Genomic DNA, 22,437 nt, shown 5'->3' on the forward strand with positions numbered 1-22,437 from the left:
ATGATCGTTGAACGCTTCCGGACTGTCTACAGTCCATCCCAGGAACTTTCAATTGATGAATCCCTCCTTCTTTGGAAAGGACGCCTGAACTTCAAACAGTTCATAAGGACCAAACGATCCAGATACGGGGTGAAGTTCTTTGAGCTTTGTACGTCAAAGGGTGTGATGCTGGATCTAATTGTCTACGTCGGGGCTAATTCTCTGCCACCACAGCCACCAGAGATAGCGGAACTGAACGTATCTGAACAGATTGTCGAACATCTCATGCGGAATTATCAGAACAAAGGACACAACTTGTTCATAGATAATTACTATTCATCTCCATCATTGGCTACCTTTCTGAGCGATAGAGATACATCCGTCTGTGGGACAATCCATACCAACAGGAAGAATTTCCCTCGTGAGCTCGTCAATCTTCAGGTTGAGAAGAATACCTCCACGTTTTACAAATGCGTGGACAAGGAATGCCTTGTTGTAAAGTTCAGAGCTCATCAAGACAAAGCCGATGGAAAACAAAAGATCGTCCATTTGCTCACGACCAAGTACGAGGCAACGGTAAGCCCTACGGGTAAGATAATGGCTGATGGCACTCCCGTGATGAAACCTTCATGTGTCCTTGCGTACAATCGCTTTATGGGTGGAGTCGATATGGTCGACCAACAGTTGCATTATTACCAGGTCATTCGAAGGTCCATGAAATGGTACAAGAAGGTTGCTATGAGGTTATTGATGCAGTGTCTCTTGAACAGTCATCGTTTGTACCAGCTAGGAGGCGGGAAAAGGGATTTCCTCAACTTCATCCGCGACGTACTGAACGCAATATTGACCCCAGCACGTAAACAACGAGGTGCAGCCGTCGGAGACGCCCTCACCAGACTTACTGGACGCCACTTCCCAATGAAGAGGCCACCACAGGGAAACAGAGCACGTCCAGCCAAGAGGTGCGTGGTCTGCTACGCCCGGAAGGACTTCCTCCCCAACGGAAGAGCAAAGGAGACTTCTTATATCTGCAAGTCATGCCCAACTCAGCCAGGCCTCCATATTGACAACTGTTTCGAGGCGTACCACACAAAACTAGACTACAGAAGAGATGAACCTGCAAATCCTCCAGCCGATGCCGCTGATGGAGGTGCTGACTAGAACAACGGACTTTGACTTTCATACCCCCCCCCCCCCCCCCGACCCCTTGGTAGGCCCAACCCCATAGACATTCATAAACAGAGGCTAAAAACATGAGAAGGACATGATAGAGATATCGGATTCCCTGTGAAATTCGTTTGGAACAAAGATAAAGAAATTCCAGAATGTTCCGTTTTTGACGAAATCTTCCTGTTGAACGAGCCTGACCCCCAATGGAAATGATCATAAAAAATAAATTTCAAGAGTGTTTTGATACAAAATATTGTTTATTTCCTTCATAAAACATCATGGGGCATCACAATAGACCATAGAAAGTCGAAAAAAAATGGTTCTGAAAAATTTCATTTTTTCCCATTTTTGCCGAAAATGCTCCCGCACGGGGCGGTACACGTCGAAAAAAGCCTGCCGCAGCGAAAGGGTTAAGGGCCACGGGCCCATGGTTCAATTTTCAAACTTAGGTTGTTTCGTTTCGGGACCATTACATGTGAAACAGGTCCATGTTGCCACCGCCAGTTCCAGTGAAACAAATCCCAATAATGACAATGACAATGAAATCAACATACTTGAAGAGTATTTGAGAAATAACATAGTTTCAAACAACGATGTGAGCGTTCGAGAATTTGAAGGAAATTTCAAACAAGCATATCTCAAAAATGTCCAATTCAAAGAAGGAAAATACTACGTCCCGCTCCCATGGAGACCAGATCACCCAGAGTTACCAAACAATTTCAACAACTGTCAAACAAGGATACAACAAGTCATGGGTAGGCTGAAAAAATTACAACTAGTTGATGCATATGTAAAAGTCATGCATGAGAACATTGCCAAAGAGAATGTCTCAGAAATTCCTGAACATCAACAAGCAGATACAGATGGTTACTTTCTGCCACATTTTCCAGTGTTACGTGACAGCACAACTACCCCACTAAGGATTGTTTTCGACGCTAGTAGCGGATCACCATCCCTCAATTCATGCCTTTATGAGGGACCGAACATGCTACATGATCTGACAAATCTTTTGTTGAAATTTCGCACAAAACGAATCGGACTATCTGCAGATATTGCCAGGGCCTTTCTTTCGGTACGATTGCTAGAATCAGACCGAAAATACGTCAAATTCTTGTGGTATCGCGACAATGACGTCACAAAAGACATTGTGCCATATCATTGCAACACCGTCATTTTCGGCAACGTATCCAGTCCTTTTGCTCTAGCCATAACTCTGTATAAGCACCTCAGTGCCTATGATTCACCTATTGCAAAGGATATGCTTGAGAAAATGTATGCGGATAATCTGCTCACAGGAGTAGACACAGTTCCAGAAGCAATGGAATATTACAGAGACTCCAATAAGTTCATGAATGACGGGTCATTCACCCTTCGCCAATGGTCTAGCAATGCCCCTGTTTTGAATGAACAGGCCAAGTCTGATGAGTTACACACAGGTTCCGAGATTGTTAATATACTGGGACTTAAATGGGACACAAGTGCAGACACCATAAACATTGCCAAAAAAGTCAATGGATCACAACAACCTCTTACTAAGCGTGTTGTAACCTCCCAGACAGCATCAGTTTTTGATCCACTCGGGCTTCTCAGCCCTCTGATAGTACCCGCCAAGGCTTACGTAAACAGGTTATGGCAAAATAACAAAGGATGGCATGATCAACTCTCGCAGGAGGACACTCAGCTTTGGCAGGATATTCAGGCATCCTTGAATTTGGTACACACCGTACACTTTCCATGCTGGCTCGGAGGCGACAACAGCAAACCATTACAGACAATCATTTTCTGTGACGCGTGTCCAAAATCAGCAATCAGATGTGTTGCATTCGTAAAACAAGACCAACACGTGACCTTAATTGGGTCAAAAAACAAAGTTGTTTCACAGAAGAACACTAACCTTACTGTACCTAAACTAGAACTAATGGCCATGGTGATGGGGGCACAGTACGGGAAGACACTACAAGAAACATACATTAAGGAATACCCGGAAGTCAGGATGACTTACGCTACAGACTCTGAAATTGCCTTGTACTGGCTACAATCAATCAAAAAGTTGAAACCATTCGTTCAAAACCACAAGCATTCGTGAAAACTCAGACATTTGTAAGTGGTATCACGTCAGTACCGATCAGAATACCGCCGATATACTCTCGCGAGGAGCAAACATTACCGAATTGAGGAATTCAAATTGGTTGAACGGACCAGATTGGCTCAAAAAGCCAGACTCAGCTTGGCCACTAGTCAAAGTATCGGATTTAAATCCATCATCTCTCACAACACTCACAGCATGTGTCGAAATGCAAAATGAGTTCAAACCGGCCAGCCCGGACATAAGCAAGTTAATTGACATTAACAATTTCAGTTCATATGACAAACTACTACGAGTCACCGCTCTAGTAACACGCGCCTTCAGATCAGGACTAAGTAATCGGAAATGTGATCTGACGGCTGAGGACATCAATAAAGCCGAAAACGTTTGGATAGCCCAGACTCAGCAAGCAGCCTACCCGGAAGTAGGTCAATATCTTGATGCCGAGAAAGCTAAAAGTAAGCGACTGCCCAAGAAACCATCAATCATAAATCAACTGGGCCTCATTCTCGACAAACAGGGTATTATTCGCTGCGGCGGGAGGCTTATCAATGCGGACATTAACACAGACCGAAAGTTTCCTATCCTATTGCCAGGACATACATACATTTCAACCCTGCTCATCAGACATGTTCATCAATCAGTAGTACACTATGGGGTCGGAATTACAATGTCGCGTTTATGTGAGAAATACTGGCTGACATCCATGCGGTCAGCCGTAAAGAAAGTTCTGAATCGTTGCGTCACCTGTAAGATAGTAGCAGGGAGACCTTACCTCACCCCCATAGCTCCACCCTTACCAGACTTTAGGATAAATGATCTGAAAGCATTCAAATCAACAGCAGTTGATTTTACTTCTCATCTTTACGTCAGGATTACGGACAATTTGGGAAAAAACTTCACGAAAAAGGCATATGTTTGTCTTTTCACATGTTGCACCACATGCGCGGTGCACCTTGAGATAACTCCAGATCTTACGTGCGAAGCATTTCTCCGCGCATTCCGCCGATTTTCATCGTCATACTCAGTCCCCATGCTAATATATTGCGATAATGCCAGAACACTCAAAAGACTGTATCAAAGTGTCAACAATGAACAGTGTCAGAAACATTTCGCAGAAAAAGGAATTAGATTCAAATATGCACCTGTACAAGCCAGTTGGTTTGCAGGAGTTCATGAACGACTAATAGGGGTAACCAAACTCGCGATAAAGAAAACTCTAAGAAATTCACTCGTATCCATGGATGAGCTACAAACTCTTATTAAAGAAGTACAGTTAGTTGTAAACAATCGCCCACTAACGTACCTATCCGCTGACCCTAATGACCTCAAAGCAATCACTCCGAACCATTTGATTCATGGACACGAACTTTCAACTTTCCCTTATCATGACATCGACGAAGGTGAACTATTTGATATGACATATCGTGGTAAGGCACACTTAGAGAAAATCGCTTTCCGAAGGGCACAACTTCTAGAGGCATTTCGCAAGAGATTCTACGACGAATACCTGGCTACGTTACGAGAGAGACACCAACACGAAATAAGGAAACAGAACATCAAAGCCGACGTTGTCAAAGTTGGTGACGTGGTTATCATCCATGATAAAGACGAGCGCAGATGCGCATGGAAACTCGGTGTAATAACTGTATTACATCCAGGCCCAGATGGACTTACACGTTCAGCTGAAGTGCGTTCCACCCGTGGAACTTCTCACCGTGCAATAGCAAAATTGTACCCTTTAGAACTCAATGTTGAAGAAAACTTTGAAGGTCAGAGAAAAGTAGACCTAGAAAAGAACACTGAGACAACAGAACGTCCTAAACGTTCCGCCGCATCACGTGCCAGAGCAAATATCAAAGAACAATTACGCATTATGAACACTTTGGACTAAATTGTAGATCAGTACAGATCTATCACAATCATGACAATGGTGTCTTAAATACACGAGAATTTGAGATTTAGTTATATTCATGGAATTGAATAGTTCTATATTTTACCATAACTTTTATATCCACTCAATTGGGAGTTTACAGTATGAGTAGTTGAACAGAAGATAATGACAAGTTGGTTATATAATATCAGTATAAGATTTGAGGTTGAGGTCAGCAGTCGAGTTCAGCACCTTTATTTATAAGGTCATTACGTCAGAAGAGTCAAGTAACCGCAGTTTAGAATTTGAGATAATTAGGTGCATGTTTTCATTTTGACACAGATTTAGACATGAACTTTCTCGGGCCGCGAGGAGTGTCGGTAATTTCAAGCCTCAGCAACACATCTGTTTCCAATCTCTAGGCTTTTGCTTAGGCAGTTTTACGATGGTCATCCATCACCTCAAGTTGAGTTTGTCACAAAATACCTTCACTTCTCCCGGACATGAAAGTTCATGAACCATATAACATTTTGCTTTGTGAGGAATAAAGTTAGCAGTTATGAGAAAGTATTCAACGTGTACAGTTCAGTTTATGCACGATTCTTTAGCCCATCATCACTAAGCCTTATAACTCCCTGGTCGGAATCTGGGATCAACGGGAGGGACCGCAATTCACCACACCACCGAGACCGACCTATCGGTCGTTGGGAAAAAACATTACTTCAAAATGACCGACTGGTCGGTCACCAAGATTCAAGAGGTTAATCACAAACAGACAGAATCTATCAGGAGTAAATATTTTGCATGGTCATCTGGTGGCCTCTGGCTGGCTGATTGTACTGATGAAGTTCACCAAATGGGGAAGAAATATAATATTTCCATGACTATGAGATAAGTTCAGTTAAAGAGATCCAGTCAGGGCACAAAATCTTTATTTAGACTAGCAGGGCTCCGTCCGTGGCCTGGTCATTAGCCAAGCCGACTTTAACTAGTTTTAACTCATGAAATTTTGGCAGCATGAATATTTGGACCCCTCCAAGATATTACACGTACATGTAGGTCAAATGCAGAGCCACATAACAATACTTGGTGCAAAATGAAGTATAAAGGTGTTTCACAATGTAGGCTATAGCAAGTACGCAAGCCTGCCAAGGAGAGAAGAGAAGACCAAAAAGCACACTCAATGGTTAGGCCTATACGGAGATTATATGGAATGTCTGGGAGAAAACATGGTGAATTTTTGAAATGTATGTTTTTGACAATATTCAATACATGCTTGATAAAAGGTTTGCTCAGGAATATTGAGAAGAATTTGCAGGCCTTTCAGTTGCATAAGTTTAGTTACTGCTTCTATTTTTAAAATGATATGGGTACTTTTGCTTTGGCAAATTTGGGTGAATTGTCTTGTATCGTCCTTTGACCAGTCATCAGATAACAGGCATTTATGACAAAAAACTTTTACTTTCAGGACTGCATATGTTTTTTTTTCAGCCTTTAGGGACCACAAACTCCTAATTTGGCCAAATTAATCCGGATAACTATGTAACTAAAAGGCCCGATTTGGCAGTAGCAGCATGCATAGAAAAATAAATGGTTTTAATTTCAACCTGAAAACTCACAACACGAATGGATTATTACATGATTTGTCCTCATATTTGGAACCCACCACGACAAAATGAGTCGCATGTCGCACAGAAGATAAGCCTAAAATGACACCAGGACATAATAATAGAAGAAATTGATGTTCTCAGATGTCACAAAAGGCAGACAACAGTGAAATGAACAACCAGTCCGTCTCAACTTGTCAAGATCGGAGCGACGTGCGACTTGTTTCGTCATGGCAGGTCACATTTTAGAAAATTGAATTGAGAAAATGGATCAGAGAACACGCTGTACTGGTACAGCCAACAGGGCTTTCCAAATGGTCCACCTCTGGGCAGGGCCTTTGCCAGGATGCGTTCAACGTACTGTTAAAGAACTTAAGGTTATTGATACGTACCCTAAAAAAATTGAGCAAAAAATCTTTTGCTTGCATTGGGGACCTGGAAATGTGTTATCCATTTATGAAGAGTTTCGATTTTTAAAATTTCCTATAAACTAAAAACTAAATCCTCATCATGATTTAGACCTTGCTTTCTTCTTGGACTTCGTCCTTGTTGTTTTTAATATATTGTAACTAGTGTAGGTGCAGTATCTGTCTGTCAGAAGTGGGATATAGAATGCTCGGAAGAACTGATGTGACCTGAAGGAGAAGAAGAAAGACTTGATAAGTTGTCAATACTGAGAACTAAGCTCCAACTACAACATTATTAGTTTCATGAACAATATTGGGCGATTTGAAAATTCAGGGATGACAATGAGCCAAGGAAAAGTCTGAAACTCTTTCTTGTAAAATCTTGTCCTTTGATCAACAATCACTTGCATAAAAATGCCTCTAAAATGCTTATTTTTGCCTTATTTTGGAAATTAAAAGACCAACATATAGTTCCTTATTCCAGCAATAAACTTCAGCATAGTAAGAGTAATTGCTTGTCTGCAGGGTGCTTCAACCTAAACATGTACTTTGATCCATCCCTCACAGGTTGCGGTGACTAAAATTGCATGGCTGCAGGATGCTTCAACCTTCACTTTGATTGACCGCCTCTCAACTCACAACACGACCAAGACTCACCTGGATGCGTCCATAAAGTGTGAAGATGCCAAAACCTTCCAGTTGGTTGTATTCATCACGTAACGCGGCTCCCTGGCCGTTTCTTCCGACGCATCAAGGTCTATTAAGTAGTGGCATTTGTTCACATCGAACTGAAGAAGAAGGGGTTAAACTCAATAGGTCATCGACCAGTCACATGTTGTCATGTCACACAGAGGGTACCGTACTAGATATAGGTTGTTTGCTAATCTTTTACCACCCGATGCATTCAAAAGTTTGCTTATTACAGGGTCATACCTAATCATAGGGCCAGACAAAGATGGATTATGAGACATTAGTTCCTTCCTTATTTCTCTGATGCCAGGTGCCTGTGACAATAACAATAGTCAGGCTCTGACTAGCGGCCATGGGGTCAATTCAATCCCCACTCTAGGCAGGCCACTTTTCCTTACAAGCCCTACTCCACCCAGGTGTATAAATGGGTACTACTCAGAAATTTTTAGCTTGTAGCTCTTAGTGTCAGAATAGCTCATCCCGGTTCCAAAAGTCTAAAATGTTTTTAAATTACAGTAGAACCTCTCTATTAAGGACGCCCTCAGGACTGACAAGTGATATCCTTTAAAATAGAGAGGTGTCCTGATTAGAGAGGTCAAATTGAATGGAAACGACCAATTTGGGATCAGAACTAGTGTCATTAACCCTATAACACCTGGAGGCGCCCGATGACGCCTGCCACCGATCTCACTGGAGGCGCCCGATGACGCCCGCACACCCATATTCAAATTTCGTGCGCTTAGCTACCGATCTCCTTTAGAGCGCCGCCTATTATTAATCTATGAAACTTAAGCTTTCAAATGCCCGGATGAACAATGCTGGTTGCTGTAGAAGTTTTTGAGATATTTGACGATTAAGTTTTTGTTTCTCTTCAAGCCAGTAAATTCAGGTTGGACATTTGAATTGCTGAAATGGATCGTTTGTTTGATTCCGATTTGGATGTACCCTAATCTAATAGGGAATTTCATCTTCTTTTAAATAAACGGGACTTATAATACATTATTTGGAAGTTCACCTATGTCATTTTGTAAAAAACTGGACCCATCGCAAAAAATGTGATTTCCAGGTAAAATCACGTCGGGGCCTAGGGGATGAAGCACTTGCGCTGGCAGTGGCTCTAGGTGTTATAGGGTTAATAGAGAGGCTGTCCTTAATAGAGAGGTTGTCCTTAATAGAGAGGTGTCCGCTAAGAGAGGTTCCACTGTACTCACATATCGAGAAGGCTCCTCTAAATTAAGGTCGTTCATATGCGATGGAATAACTTTTGTAGCATCAGGGCCTTTTCCATACTGTTTTGGTAATTGACCTTTGAACTCTGATTGCAGGAACTGTAGATTCCAGCTGAAAAAGATGTACATTGTAATGGTAATTTTTTCTCTCAAACCGAAGACTTTTTATGAGTTGGTGCTTGGACATTTTGAACAAAATAGAAAGTTTTTTAAATTTTCATTTAATGTTTAGAGATAGTCTGGTTCGGAAAATATGAAATTAATTGTTTTTGAAGATGAGGCTCTTGGCACCAACCAATAAAAAAAGTCTGGCTAATTCGTAAAAATAAACTACTGGAAGGGAGGAGATTTATCTTCAAAATGTCATGTGATAAGCTGATAGTGACAAGAAGTATATTATATTATCAAAATGCTTGTGAAACTACATAGGTGGAGTCAGCAGAGTGATGGCATTGTAGACCAAAGATCTGGGGTTAAAACTGTGGCTTGACCTTGGTGCTTTCCTGTTAAACGAGAACTGTTCAGAATCATCAACAAAACATCTTTCACGACAAATATGGCTACCACATCCTGATAGCAGAAAGACTCACTTTTCATTATTAAGGAAGAAGCTGCTTGGAAACCGGTACCATTCTTTCCCAACACAGACATTGACCGTCTTGTCCGAGGGTAGCGTGTGGATTCTGTCGTTGTTGGCTATTCTATGCAGCTCCAGGTACGTATCGAGGGGAGCATGGTAACCTAGAAATGGAAGATGAAGACATCAACATCACACATACCAACAGTGTTTTTCCAGGCTTTGGATCTGAACACATCGGAATGACCAGTGTTTTATCAAGTTTTTCATGCAGACGGCAGTTTTGTTGTATGATACTTAATAAAAAAAGTCATATTTTCTGTTCCAAAGATTTTAATTGAATTCTAAAGGAATTTTGAGTTATCTGGCCATAATGATGGTCTATATAACTAAGGGACATCTTATTCATGACGATTGATGGAACGGTTTTCTATTATTTAAAAAAATATTTTTTTTATAGAGGGCAGCACTGGTGTTGACACGGTCAAAACAGTAAAGGAACACATATCACTATCATCTGACCCGAACAAGGCAAGGAAAAACTTACTCTCAGAAGGTTTCACCTCAAAAGCTTGCAGTCAAATGGCCAATACATGTACTAGGCTTGCATCATCACACCAAAGATGCTTTCAACCCAAAAGTTCTTTCTCATTCAAAAATCTATGTCTAACATTGTCGATATGGAGAAAATGGCTAACAGTTCCGCCAGCAAGATAGGTTCTTAGCTGCTACATACCTCTATACAGAGCTAGTGTCCTAGATACCGAGATAATTGCAAACAGTCCAGCCACCAGTACGGACATCCAGCTGGTATAGTCTGTATAATGTGTAAATACTGGACGTCTTATGAGAAGGTAGCAGTACATTTTCTGAAAAGGAAACAGAACAATGTCAATGAGTATAGAAACGCAGAGTACCGTACATTACAGTACTGTATGGTACATTACATTACATTACAGTAATGTACGATGTGGTACAGTATAATTTAATGGTACAATCACCTGGGGAGTTTTTTAACTGAATGCAGTTCGTCCACCTACATAAAGAGAACATTTAAATACCCCTGCTGCCAATATTACATTTCTTTCTTTGTAAAAAGCTGAAATCAAAGAGATTAAATCTGCCAAGTCCCATATGTCATTATCTATTTGAGTGTACTTGTACTTAAAATTCCTTGTCCCTGTCTTCATCAACCTCGATAAAAAGTTGACAAAGGAGTAATATTTATTTATTTATTCAAAAACCCCATAACTGAGGACATTACAGTAACAATACATAGCAGGACATACAAATATACAATCTTTTAAAAACCAGTTAAATACATTGTACCCAACACCCTAGGGCCAACCCGGCACAAAACATGACCATCGTAGGCCTTTACTAGAGACAAACAAGCTTATGGTGCAGTGATGCTTTACGGTTGTAACTATCAGAGAAAATAAGAGACCGTATGGAATCTTCAATTCCATTAGGAGGTGAGGCTTCCACTTGATTATTATTTATGCTGAAAATAAGATCCGAGGGAGACTGACCACTTCCAAAAATTCTGCCAAGCAACGTGTGAGGTTTGAACTGGCCAGTAATTATATATCTGGACAAAAGTGTACAATACAGCCGAGAGCAGGGTGATTCACCACTCATTATTCTCGTAAACAAACCGTTAGTCCTCTTAACCAATACCTCTTTAACTTTTGGCACTCCAAGGGCCCGTAACAAGAAGGATGTACGGCTTCTCCGTGACAAACCAAGTACCTGTTTTAAAAGATTTCCCTCAGTAGTTTCTAATCTGCGTATGTCTGTTTTTGAAATATACATGGTTTCACAGCCAAACATAAGGCAGGGCATACATAAAGACTTCCATAGGTAAACCTTCGTTGCGGTACACAGACCGGGGTAACACAAATCTTTGTCATTCTGGCCATAGAAAGCTCCACGACATTTTTTAGTTCTATTGTTCACATGGTCCGTACTACTACCCAGTTTGTTGTAACTGACACCTAGTATATCTAGCTGCTCCACCGAACCGAGACAGCCACCATAAATCTTGAAGTAAATAATGAAGTAAACCTATTAATATAAAATTCTGTGAGCACCTCACATTTATCTGGAGAGTCTTGTGAGTGTATTTCTTACCTGAATGTAAGTACATGTACTTAAAACTACTTGGTCCCTGTCTTCATCAACCTTGATAAAAAGTTGACAAAGGAGTCATAATGAGGCAAACCTACTAATCTACAAGAGGCACAAGGGCCTGGCGCTCAGCTGGATGACCTAATAACATAGGACTGAGGGTGTAAAGTAGTAAATATCAGCTTTATACTACTGTTTGAAGGTCAAGAGAACATGTTATACCACTAAGATTTCCAATGCAGAGCTGCCAGCTGGATGAAATATGATTGAACTAATCAGCCATGGTATGTAAATATTACAGGAGGCAACGGAAGATATCCCTAGTTCAGTATGTTGTATCGGTAGCTTTACAGAAAAAGAAGTGTCAGAGAGGATGAGACTTCTCCATGGACAACTGTGGTATGTCCAGGCTGGGTTGTACAGCACAAGGATACAAAATGCTGTCTGTAATTGAGAGGTATCCTGATTTAACAGAGGTCAAAATAAATAGAAATGACCAGTTTGGGACTAACACCACTGTCTTTTTTTTGATAAGGTAGAGATTACAGGAGTCAACAAAATTAATTTTATTGAGAGAAATTGACCTGTCCTGCAGGTGATTGGATTTACAATACAAAGGGTCGTTTTCATATTTGAAAATCCCTTCATAATCAAGGGCTACCTCTGACTAAAACAGCACCCATAAACAATAGACCACCAATTTGACCCCAGCTCCTAACTGCGGGAAAACCCAAGTCCAGCAACCAAAAGTAGCAAAAATACATTTTTGTTTACATTTGAACTGCACACATGCGTTTGTTTACAATTTCCCGCGAAATCTCGAAAATCAGGTGACCTGCAATCGTGGATTGAAAATATCATTTATCTGGGTTCAGCAGGTCAGCAGGTATACCGGCTGTTCCAATCATCCCCCTACAGCCAGCTGTTCAAAAGGTAATGTAATTCACCCCACAGGGAGTGCAGGTAATTGATTAAGCCCCTGCATGACTTAACAGCAATGGCTTGGCTCCTGTGAGTGGTAAGGAGAATTGACAGTGTCCGATTAAAAATCCCTCATTTCTGCTCCGCTGAAGTAAATTTTTGAATAAAACCAAGACGTTGCATCAGGGTAAGGTGTCACCACCATTCATGCAAAATTTCAAGGCGATCCAACGCCTCTAAGTGTGACTTTATTCGTCCCCCTTCTAATATTATTATATAGAAGATTTAGACCAGCGATGACGTCATTTCTGGTGATTCCCTACGTTGTCCAATGAACGCTTTTTATAAAAGTGTGCCATTTGGCATGCATTAGCATGCAATGTATTTTATCAGCGCTGACAATTGCCGAACAGAATGCCGTAGCTCCGTCAATTTGCAATCAATTTTTATGGGAGTAACATTATTGTGTTGCTTAAAACGTCTACTTTTTACTCATGTAAGAATCGTAGTACTAAAAACTAATATGCAAACAGAATCATGCCGATTCACTGCACATACTGTGGGAATTCTCCACTTCAAAATACATCGCGAACAGAGCGTGCACTTCCGATATCGTTTTCACAGAATTGTGGCCAAATTTTCAAGAACTAATTTCTGAAAGTATTCCCTTAAGACCTTATGACTACCCACTGAAAGGAACTAGTGATAATATCGCCTACTTGACTACTTTTTAGCAGAAAATTGGTTATTTGTTGCAAAATCAATCTTCCTTCTTTGGGTATGCTGGCCAATTCAATGCGCAGAATACAACTGCGCAACTATACGTCATAACCCGGGCTTTTGAATCGTCAAAAAATCTGTCAAATGTGCCTGTAGCGCCAACTGGCGGTGATACCTAAACTAATTCCATTACAAGTCAAAATGTTTAATTATTAAAAAAAATTCGGCCAGATTTGAAAACAATATTTCCTCTGTGGCCTGAGGTATAAAGGAAAGAAGTTTAAACTTCCCGATGACCTCATTCGCCGAATGTAGGTCGGATCGCGCTGATTTTTGGTTTCTGAGTTCCCCTTGGGCTACTCCTAATTTAGCAGCGTCAACAAAGTGCCTAGGTCTTACGGTTACAAAATGCCCAAAATTGACATGGAAGGATGGCAGGATGGCAGGAAGGACGGACACCATTCCCTTAGTAATATTACCAGCTTCGCTGACTTTGTCAGCTGAGCTAAAAATTCTGTGAGCACCTCACATTTATCTGGAGAGTCTTGTGAGTGTATTTCTTACCTGAATGTAATCAACGGTTAAAGCACCAGCCATACCAATCAGGGGGTAGATGGGGAAGAGAAAACGTTCCTCCTATGAAAATGAAAAAAAGGCACAATAGATTTCATTGATAAGAGATCTCTTAGTGATTCACAACCAACAGTTCACTCCTTCAGTGCCAAGAATTTAGGCATTTTCACCACCCAAAATCTCACAAAAATAATGAAGATACATTTGTAATTTAAAAACATGTAGAATTTTAGAATTTTGGAACACGGATTATTTTCGAAATTTTTTTAAGGGAGTGGTATTTTTGGCCGATTTTCACAATTTTTCACCTAAAATGAGGGGCTGCAGACACCAACCCACTCTCTCAGTTGAAAACACTATTCAATTTGGATGCCCCACGCCACAGAAACAACATTAGAGTAGCTGGGGACACCTGGTGTCGTATGGAGGAACTAAAATACCCTGAACATTTAGGTAAAGTACTCAACTAACCTTATGTGGCCTCGTGAAGAAGATTAACATCCATAAGTACATGCCGGAGAGTGCAAGATAGACCGGTAGACCTTTCTCTTTGAGGTTCAACACATATTTAGCACCATACTGAAAGGAAAATACAGAATGTATCAAGCAAGTGAAACATTATAATTTATAACTTCAGATATATTGGCATTTAACACTACTGATGATGATCAAACTTAGGCAGTCTTTGCCCAAAACAGATGACATGGTGCGAACAAAGTGAGCTTTCCGCAAAATTGAGACATTGCGTTGTGAGCGAGTTTAAAGAAAGCTTCTTTGAAGTATTTTTTTCTTTTATCGTCTTAGGTTTTAAGCCCAGCTCAGACCAGGAAAACACAGCATGTCTGATCCCAGGACTGTGGTAGGACAAGTTAGTGGAAGGAGGGATTTTCTTCATGAACTTGTCAGTGACGCACTCCACCCCATCACTGTTAATCAACAGGATCTTATAACAAAAATTGCCACGAAAGTATTCCATGCACTGTTCATACGTACTATAACTGGCAATGATATCAAGGCAAAGATGAAGATAATGTTAAAGTTGAGGAAGCCATTCATGAAGTAGAACGTCCAGGATTCCACACCTGAAAAAGACGCAAACTGAAATACAAGAACATCCCAAAGGTGCGGTGACTGCCTCAAGAGGACAATACCCAGAAAATTCTCATCCATGCTTTCTCCAATTACTTGCCATCACCCAATTTTTTTTCTAGCGCTTGTAATATACCAGTTGAATCTTTGCCAGCTCTGGTAAAGAACTGTAAACACTTAACACTACACTGCGTGCCACACTATTATGCATTGCCTATATTTTGCGAGTTCCTGCAATTGATTAGGATTATATTTTTACATTTGCATACCATATGATTCACTGACCATATACATTCACTATCCATGCCATAAAATGCTCCTCTGAAAATTTCCTGTGTAGAAATTGAGGAAACATTGAAATTTGGGTGTGCCACACTATTATGCATGGTAAGGTAATGATATCAAATAATCTTATTAAAGGTGTTTCAATGGCAATTACCTGACAGAAACCAACTACAAGAGCAAGAGAAAGAGCTAGATGCAGTACATCCGTCATTTTGTCTGCTCCTAATGATTGATATAACCACCTTTCTTACTAATTACAGAGATCAGCCTATCATCCATTCCAGAAGTGAATTTTTCTATCTCAGCTGACGAAAAGCTCTTCGCTGCTTCTTGAAGATCCTTCCAGAGAGTCTCTTTCGATGAATATTGCCTGCCATTTGCATATAACCTTCTTTTCAGCGCAGACCAGAAGTTTTCTATCGGATTGAGGTCTGGTGAGGACGCAGGCCAGTCCATCAAAGTGCCGTCTTTGAACCCCTGAGCAGCTAGCCAGCCCACCGAGTACTTGGACGCGTGTGACGGTGCATTATCTTGCATGAACATCAGCTTTTTTCTGGTTGCAGCAGGTTGTCGCTTGATACATGGAAGAAAATGACGATTGAGAAATTCACAATAATTCTGCGAATTCATCTTCACACCATCATCGACCTTGAAGGGTCCAATCAAGCGATCCTTTTGAAGAGCAGCCCATATCATGATGCCTCCTCCTCCTTGCTGGCGTTTGAACCTCACCGGGGCAGTTCCACCTTCCATCAGCCAGCCTCTGGCCCAGCCATCAGGTCCATCAAGGGTTGCGCGCATCTCGTCAGACCAGATCACCTTGCTAAAATCCTGTTTCAGGTACTTTTTACACCACTCAATGCGTTTTTCCTTGTGTCTCTTGTTCAGAGGGGGCCTCGTTTTCACTTTCACCACTTTTCCGACGCTCCTGAGGGCACGACATCTTGTTGACCTTGAAACATGTGGCAGTCTAGCCGCTTGAAATATTTGAGCGCTTGTACTAATTGGCTTTCTGGACATTTCTCTCTTCACAGCTGCCAAATCACGACCAGACAACACCCTCCTGGATGGTTTATCGACTCTTGTTCGGACATGTTGGCTGTCATTCACAAACTTTTTCACTGTCCTATGGTCACGATGAATAATCTTGGAAATTTCGAGTGAAGAGCATCCTTCCGCCAAACACTTGACAATTTTCGCCTTCTCTGTACTGTCTAGGTCCCTTTTCCTACCCATGGTGAGGCCTAGACTGAGTAAATGGCCAGTACACACTGCCAAATGTCCTTGAGCCCTTACTTGCATAATAGTGTGGCACATCCGTTATACAATCTTTCCTCAATTTCTATTGTGGTTATTATCCAAGGAGCATTTTATGGCATGAATAATGAATGTATATGATCAATGAATCATGTGGTATGCATTGTTAAAATATAATCCCAATCAATTGCAGGAACTCTCAAAATATAGGCAATGCATAATAGTGTGGCACGCAGTGTAGTAGGATTATTCATGTAGCAGATTAGGAAGAGAAAGAAGCACTTTTTTTGTTTGGTAAAACTTGTTGTTCTTCAGAATTCTTGGGGGGAGACTGGCTACTCGGTCTTCGCAAGGAACCAGTCTAGGAGAAGGAACACTTCGAACGACCTGCCCGCATGGATTTCACTGGTTCACCTTGGACAGCAAGACATCTAAGAGATGGAGACTCCAAAATCACCATCACCAACCGAAGTCGGAAGGGACCAGCCAACTCTGCATGGAACGAAAATCAGGTCTCCACACACAAATACAGTATAGCAAAACAGATCATTGCAAAATGTGATGGCTGCACTTACCATAGATGTTGGGACCATGATCACTAAAGATGTTGTATAAGACTATATTCAGTGGTGCAATGACTATTTTACCATAGAGCTGGCTGTCTATGATGGTGACTGGAAGCTGAAAGGACGAAAGGTATTAGAGATGCATGGCTGAATTGGATTAGAAAACTGCAGAGTTATTTCAACACACTCTATAGTTTTGCCTTGGTGTCTTGCCTACAGTTGAAATGGGTACTTCACCATTGGTATTGGTTGTCTCATCAAAAACCACTGGGTAGAGCTGTCATATTAGCTCCAACCTTGCCGTGGTTGGGTTAGTCAACCAACACCAAAAGGTGGTGGGTGAAACAACTAGCAAAAACAGTGAGAAACTGTATCACCAAACTCCAATCTGGTGGAAAGGAAGTCTGTACCATGAAAGCTGGCATCTTTTGAATTGAACAGCCACAAGCTACCCAAAGTCTCAAACCATCAACTTCGACGACTTGGATCACCAGGCCATTCGGGTCCAACTCTTCATCTTTCCCTACCCTTGAACAGTCACAGCCCACTGTTTCTGGAGAAGACACATGTAAATTGTAAGGCAAGGACACTTTATAAATTGTTTCTCGTCTGATCGATGCAGGCAAAGGCACGAAACAATCAATCTATTTTTCTTGTCCTAACTCAATAATAACAGAAATTATATATGACTCACCAAAAACAAGAAGATGGCAATGGCACACCACTGGATGAAATAAAACACATTTTTCTGCCTCCAGATAATGTCAATTGCAATCGGCACTCTGAAACAAAGATATCTAGGATTAAGTTTTAAAATGTAAATCAAGAAATATCTTCCACTCTAATAACAGAATTGCACACACACACAGTCTCTGTCACAACTAGCATACCTTCTGCTTCCTGTAAGCTGTGTACAACCTATACTTTGGTTTTTGCGTAAGCTTACACACGGGGCTGCGCACACATCTCTGCGTAGGTCGCACATAGCTTACATTGATCTTCTGTGCAAAAGGTATGCACAGGCAGCCAAAGCGAAGGTTTGTACGATAAGCTTGCAACACACTGCTGCCAACTCCAGTGTCCAAAGGTTTTCAACAGAACAACTCTTGCTGCCAGACCTGCAAGTCTGTGGGAATGTCTGTGGCAACTTTTGCCGCAACTGTTGCCCATCTTTGTTCAAGTTTATAGCCTGATCATGTGACCCTAAAATGCCAGCTGATTGGCTATAGCCTCACCGCTGACTCCAAGCTTGGCTGAATTGGTAGCACATCAGGCTGATGCAGGCATCCAATGGAGTTCGATTGAAACAAGTTAGATTTCTGGCGGCCAGTGGGGGTTGTGTGCCAACTTCTCACTTATCATGACCTTTTTTTTGTGTAAACACAAGGAAACATTAGAATGAAATGAGTACATCCACAAACTACCTGAATTGAAAACAGTCCACCGACCTGATGGTTAATCGCAAGCCTACAGCAACTCACCCAATAATGCCGGCAAACGGCCAGCCAATGATGGTGCTTGCTGCGACAGCCAGAATGGCCGCCCACGTATGGTTTAGGAACCAGCCTCCCATGGCGAGCATGGTCATGTACATGGCAAAGCTGCTGGGGAGGAACGCAGAACAGGAGATGAACATCCCGGTGCTCAGGAGGAGAATGCATAGAGCTAGGCGCCCGGTGTTGGCTCCGAATTGACGACACACCCCTCTGGAATAAAAAAAGACGTAAATAATTGGGTCTGAAAAGGGGCTGTAACATGGGACTGAAAGGGTTTTTTTTACATTTACGCAGACAGAGAACTATTGCTGAAGAAGTGTACAAAATCCTAGAAAAACAAAGACCCTCCTACTTGTTGAACCTCATAAAAGAAAAAGAAATCTCGCACAACCTTCGTAGCCATAATGTGCAGATCAATCATTTTAACAGTATATCATATGGTAAAAATAGTTTTATATATGAAGCCTCACGGATTTGGAATGACCTGCCATACCATATCCGTGAGGCCAATAATTTTACCATTTTTCGTAAACTTTTATTAACTTGGAAGGGTGATAAATGTAAATGTGCTATGTGTGCTTTTTAAACTGTGTTTGTACTATTGCCTTTTAGAGACACCTGTAGGGCTATTGTTTTACTATTTGTAAATTAATCTTGTGATAACTCTGTATTATTTATTCTTTTGTTATTTTAATCATGTTAGATATTGGTTGAAGAGCCCACCACAGCTCACGTTTTTTATGTATTCCCATACCGATGAAAAATAAAGTTTATCTTATCTTATCTTATCTTATCTTATGAAGTCTACTAAGTACAGTGGAACCTCCCTTAGCGGACACCTGTCTATAAAGGACAACCTCCCTATTAAGGACACTTGATTTGGTCCCAAATTGGATCTTTCCATTCAATTAGACCTCTCTAATCAGGACACCTCCCTATTAAGGACAGCAGTTTTCAGTCACGAGGGTGTCCTTGATAGAGAGGTTCTACTGTAGTGGCAATACTTACTTATAGAAGTAAACTTCACAGAGTGCACATGAAAATCCTAAGATGCATCGCATAAAGTAGAACACCAAGATCTGGAAGGAAGAACAAAGTCTCTGATCAAAACAATTATTGCCCTGTGATGTACATAATTATATCACTATCACTTTTTTAAACAGAAAATAGCTAGCATTTATCTTTTCTGATTTTACAATATATCAAAAGCATGTGTTGCTGTTGACTGACATTATTCACTCAGAATGATAGAATATTTTTAAAGTTCGGACTACAAATTGTTATCACTCACACAACGTAGTGAGTGTAATGGGTACGTATGTATACACTGGTATCCAGTCAGAACGGCCCCTGGTCAAAACGGCCCCGCTTTAAATAGAGTCAAAACGGCCCCGAGTCAAAACGGCCCCGGGTCAAAACGGCCCTTGGTAGTTTAGTGGTAGTAACCTATCTGAACTAGATAACTTTTTTTACTGCGTGTGTGTAACCAGTGGCAACGAGATAAGAAAGCAGATGTTATGCACTTTTAAAACTTAGAAGTTGCGTTATCTGGTTTTTGGCCTGTTCGCCCATATTATTGTTATTATTATTAATCTTCTCTACATTATTCTCTATATGTAGGGCTAATGTAGGTCTACACCATCGAACTTTATTCAGGTCCGTGATCACACAGAAAAATATAAGATCATTAATTAAGCAAGGGGAATTAATCAAGGCTACTTTTCGTGATATTTGCTGAGGTTCCTTTTACCTTTAACTTCTAGACATCTATTTTGTTCAATAATTTTACATCTGACCAAATACATATAGAGTGGAGAGGGATCGCACTGTCTCTTTAATCGTGTGACTGAGCTCATTGTGAACAGTGATCACATGCCAAAGGTGATGCGAATTCCCTGTCTCTTTGATATTGCGGCTAATTAGAGCTAATTGCGAACACTAATCACATGCCAAAGGTGATGCGAATTCACTGTCTCTTTGATCTTGCAGCTAATTGGAGCTAATTGCGAACACTAATCACATGCCAAAGGTGATGCGAATTCACTGTCTCTTTGATATTGCGGCTAATTAGAGCTAATTGCGAACACTAATCACATGCCAAAGGTGATGCGAATTCACTGTCTCTTTGATATTTCGATTAACAATAAAGGAACGATTACTAATTGCAGACGGGACCTAATTCAAGAATGAGTACTGTTCATTTTATCATCTCGTCACGATGACTATATAAACCCCCAGAATTCTCAAGATCTTCATCAGTTTATTCCAAGACTTCATTGCTGCTACAACTCGACGCTACTTTCATCAACACCTTACTATGACAGAAGAGGATCCCTGCATCTCCTGCCGCAAGCAAGTGAAGAGACGACAACATGGCCTCCAGTGCGAAGGATGTGACCAGTGGCAACACCGAATCTGCAACACGGGTATCAGCCAGAAAGAGTACCGTGCCGCTGTCAAGCTGGGGAATGCGATCAGCTGGAGGTGCCAACGGTGTCAGGCAAGAAGTTACAGCCGCCTTAGTGTTGGGGAGCCCCAGGGCGAGAGCACACGATTGTCACTGCAAAACACTTCCACGTTACAGGTCATCATGAACGAATGGGCTGAGTTCATCAAGAAGTACTGGAAGACGACGAGCCACCACCAGACGTAGACCTAGACCACGGCATGCCAAGTGAAGCAGAGCTACAGATGGCGGTCGACGAGTATATTGCCGAGCAGCACCAGGACGAGCCACCTCCAGACGTAGACGTAGACCATGGCATGCCAAGTGAAGCAGAGCTGCAGATGGTGGTCGACGAGTATATTGACCCCACCCTCGGCGAATTTGATATCCCATCCGTCCTTCAAGAGTCTTCAATGCGAGAACCAGACCCATTGCCGTACGACAGAGCTGCAGCACCTGCACCGTACGAAATAATCCACAATGGCTCACAGAAAGGAAAAGAAAAGCTTGCTGACAGTCATGGTTACCTATACACAGTGAAGGCCACAAAGAGACAGAACGGGAACCGGACCTGGAGATGTAGCGTGCGTAACAAGAATGTCTGGTGCAAGGCCACGGTGCTCCAGAAAGGTTCCAACTTTATACGAGGCAGTCTACCCCACGTCCATCCCGGCAAGCTAGGGGCTGCCATTGCAACGAATGTGGCAATAGAGATCAAGAAGTCAGCAGCCACGTCCATCCCGGCAAGCTAGGGGCTGCCATTGCAACGAATGTGGCAATAGAGATCAAGAAGTCAGCAGCCAAAGAGATCTTCACGCCTGCTGCAGAAATTGTAAACCAGGTGTTCCTGAACAAAGACATACAGACGAGAACAGCGCCATTGGAAGCGCTTCAAAACCCCGTCAACTTGGCAAGAGCGGCGAATCGTTTCCGGCAGAAAATGCGCCCAGCTGAACCGAAAAGACCTCGAATTCGATCTTGACGAAACGCACATTCCCGAAGACTTTTTGCGTGAAGACATTCGAGTAGACGGAAAGCGGCACATCATTTTCGCAACAACGCAGATGATCCAGTTGCTGACGGAGTCGAAAACTTGGTACATTGATGGTACATTCAAGGTCGTCAAGGAGCCCTTCACACAACTGCTCAGCGTCCATGATTTCGTTCGACAAGGTGACGACATGAAGTCCCGCTTATGTTCGTCTTGATGTCAGGAAAACGCTTTGCCTTACCTTTGATTTGATGAACTGTAACAGTGACGACTGCATGTAAATGTTATCATTACCGGTATAATTGATAATAAACTACTAAGTATGAGTTAAAACGAAACAGGTAT

At 41.7% G+C, this 22,437-nt stretch overlaps 2 protein-coding genes across 3 annotated transcripts in view; one reads left to right on the forward strand and one right to left on the reverse strand.

The window, feature by feature from the left end:
* On the forward strand, positions 1 to 1,140 carry LOC135495065 (piggyBac transposable element-derived protein 4-like). Its single transcript, XM_064783480.1, has one exon. It carries the CDS (start codon positions 1 to 3, stop codon positions 1,138 to 1,140), a length of 1,140 nt encoding a protein of 379 aa, XP_064639550.1.
* Positions 1 to 22,437, reverse strand: part of LOC135494502 (alpha-1,2-mannosyltransferase ALG9-like) — a 133,967-nt gene that overhangs the window by 107,061 nt on the left and 4,469 nt on the right. The window contains exons 4-15 of one of the 2 annotated variants that reach the window (XR_010448392.1): positions 19,664 to 19,734; positions 18,641 to 18,865; positions 17,854 to 17,941; positions 17,169 to 17,274; positions 14,956 to 15,044; positions 14,434 to 14,541; positions 13,954 to 14,025; positions 10,355 to 10,487; positions 9,632 to 9,782; positions 9,024 to 9,153; positions 7,780 to 7,910; positions 7,108 to 7,350 (exon numbers count right to left, since the gene is read on the reverse strand). Coding sequence is in view for 1 of the 2 variants with exons in the window: in XM_064782541.1 (XP_064638611.1) it covers positions 7,224 to 7,350; positions 7,780 to 7,910; positions 9,024 to 9,153; positions 9,632 to 9,782; positions 10,355 to 10,487; positions 13,954 to 14,025; positions 14,434 to 14,541; positions 14,956 to 15,044; positions 17,169 to 17,274; positions 17,854 to 17,941; positions 18,641 to 18,865; positions 19,664 to 19,734 (1,431 nt within the window). In the remaining variant the exon portion in view is untranslated. Of the gene's footprint in view, positions 1 to 1,422; positions 7,351 to 7,779; positions 7,911 to 9,023; positions 9,154 to 9,631; positions 9,783 to 10,354; positions 10,488 to 13,953; positions 14,026 to 14,433; positions 14,542 to 14,955; positions 15,045 to 17,168; positions 17,275 to 17,853; positions 17,942 to 18,640; positions 18,866 to 19,663; positions 19,735 to 22,437 lie in introns of those variants that run through there. The other variant, XM_064782541.1, reaches the window with a different exon arrangement.

This window comes from Lineus longissimus, chromosome 10, assembly GCF_910592395.1.
Source record: "Lineus longissimus chromosome 10, tnLinLong1.2, whole genome shotgun sequence".
NCBI classification, from domain to species: Eukaryota; Metazoa; Nemertea; class Pilidiophora; order Heteronemertea; family Lineidae; genus Lineus; species Lineus longissimus.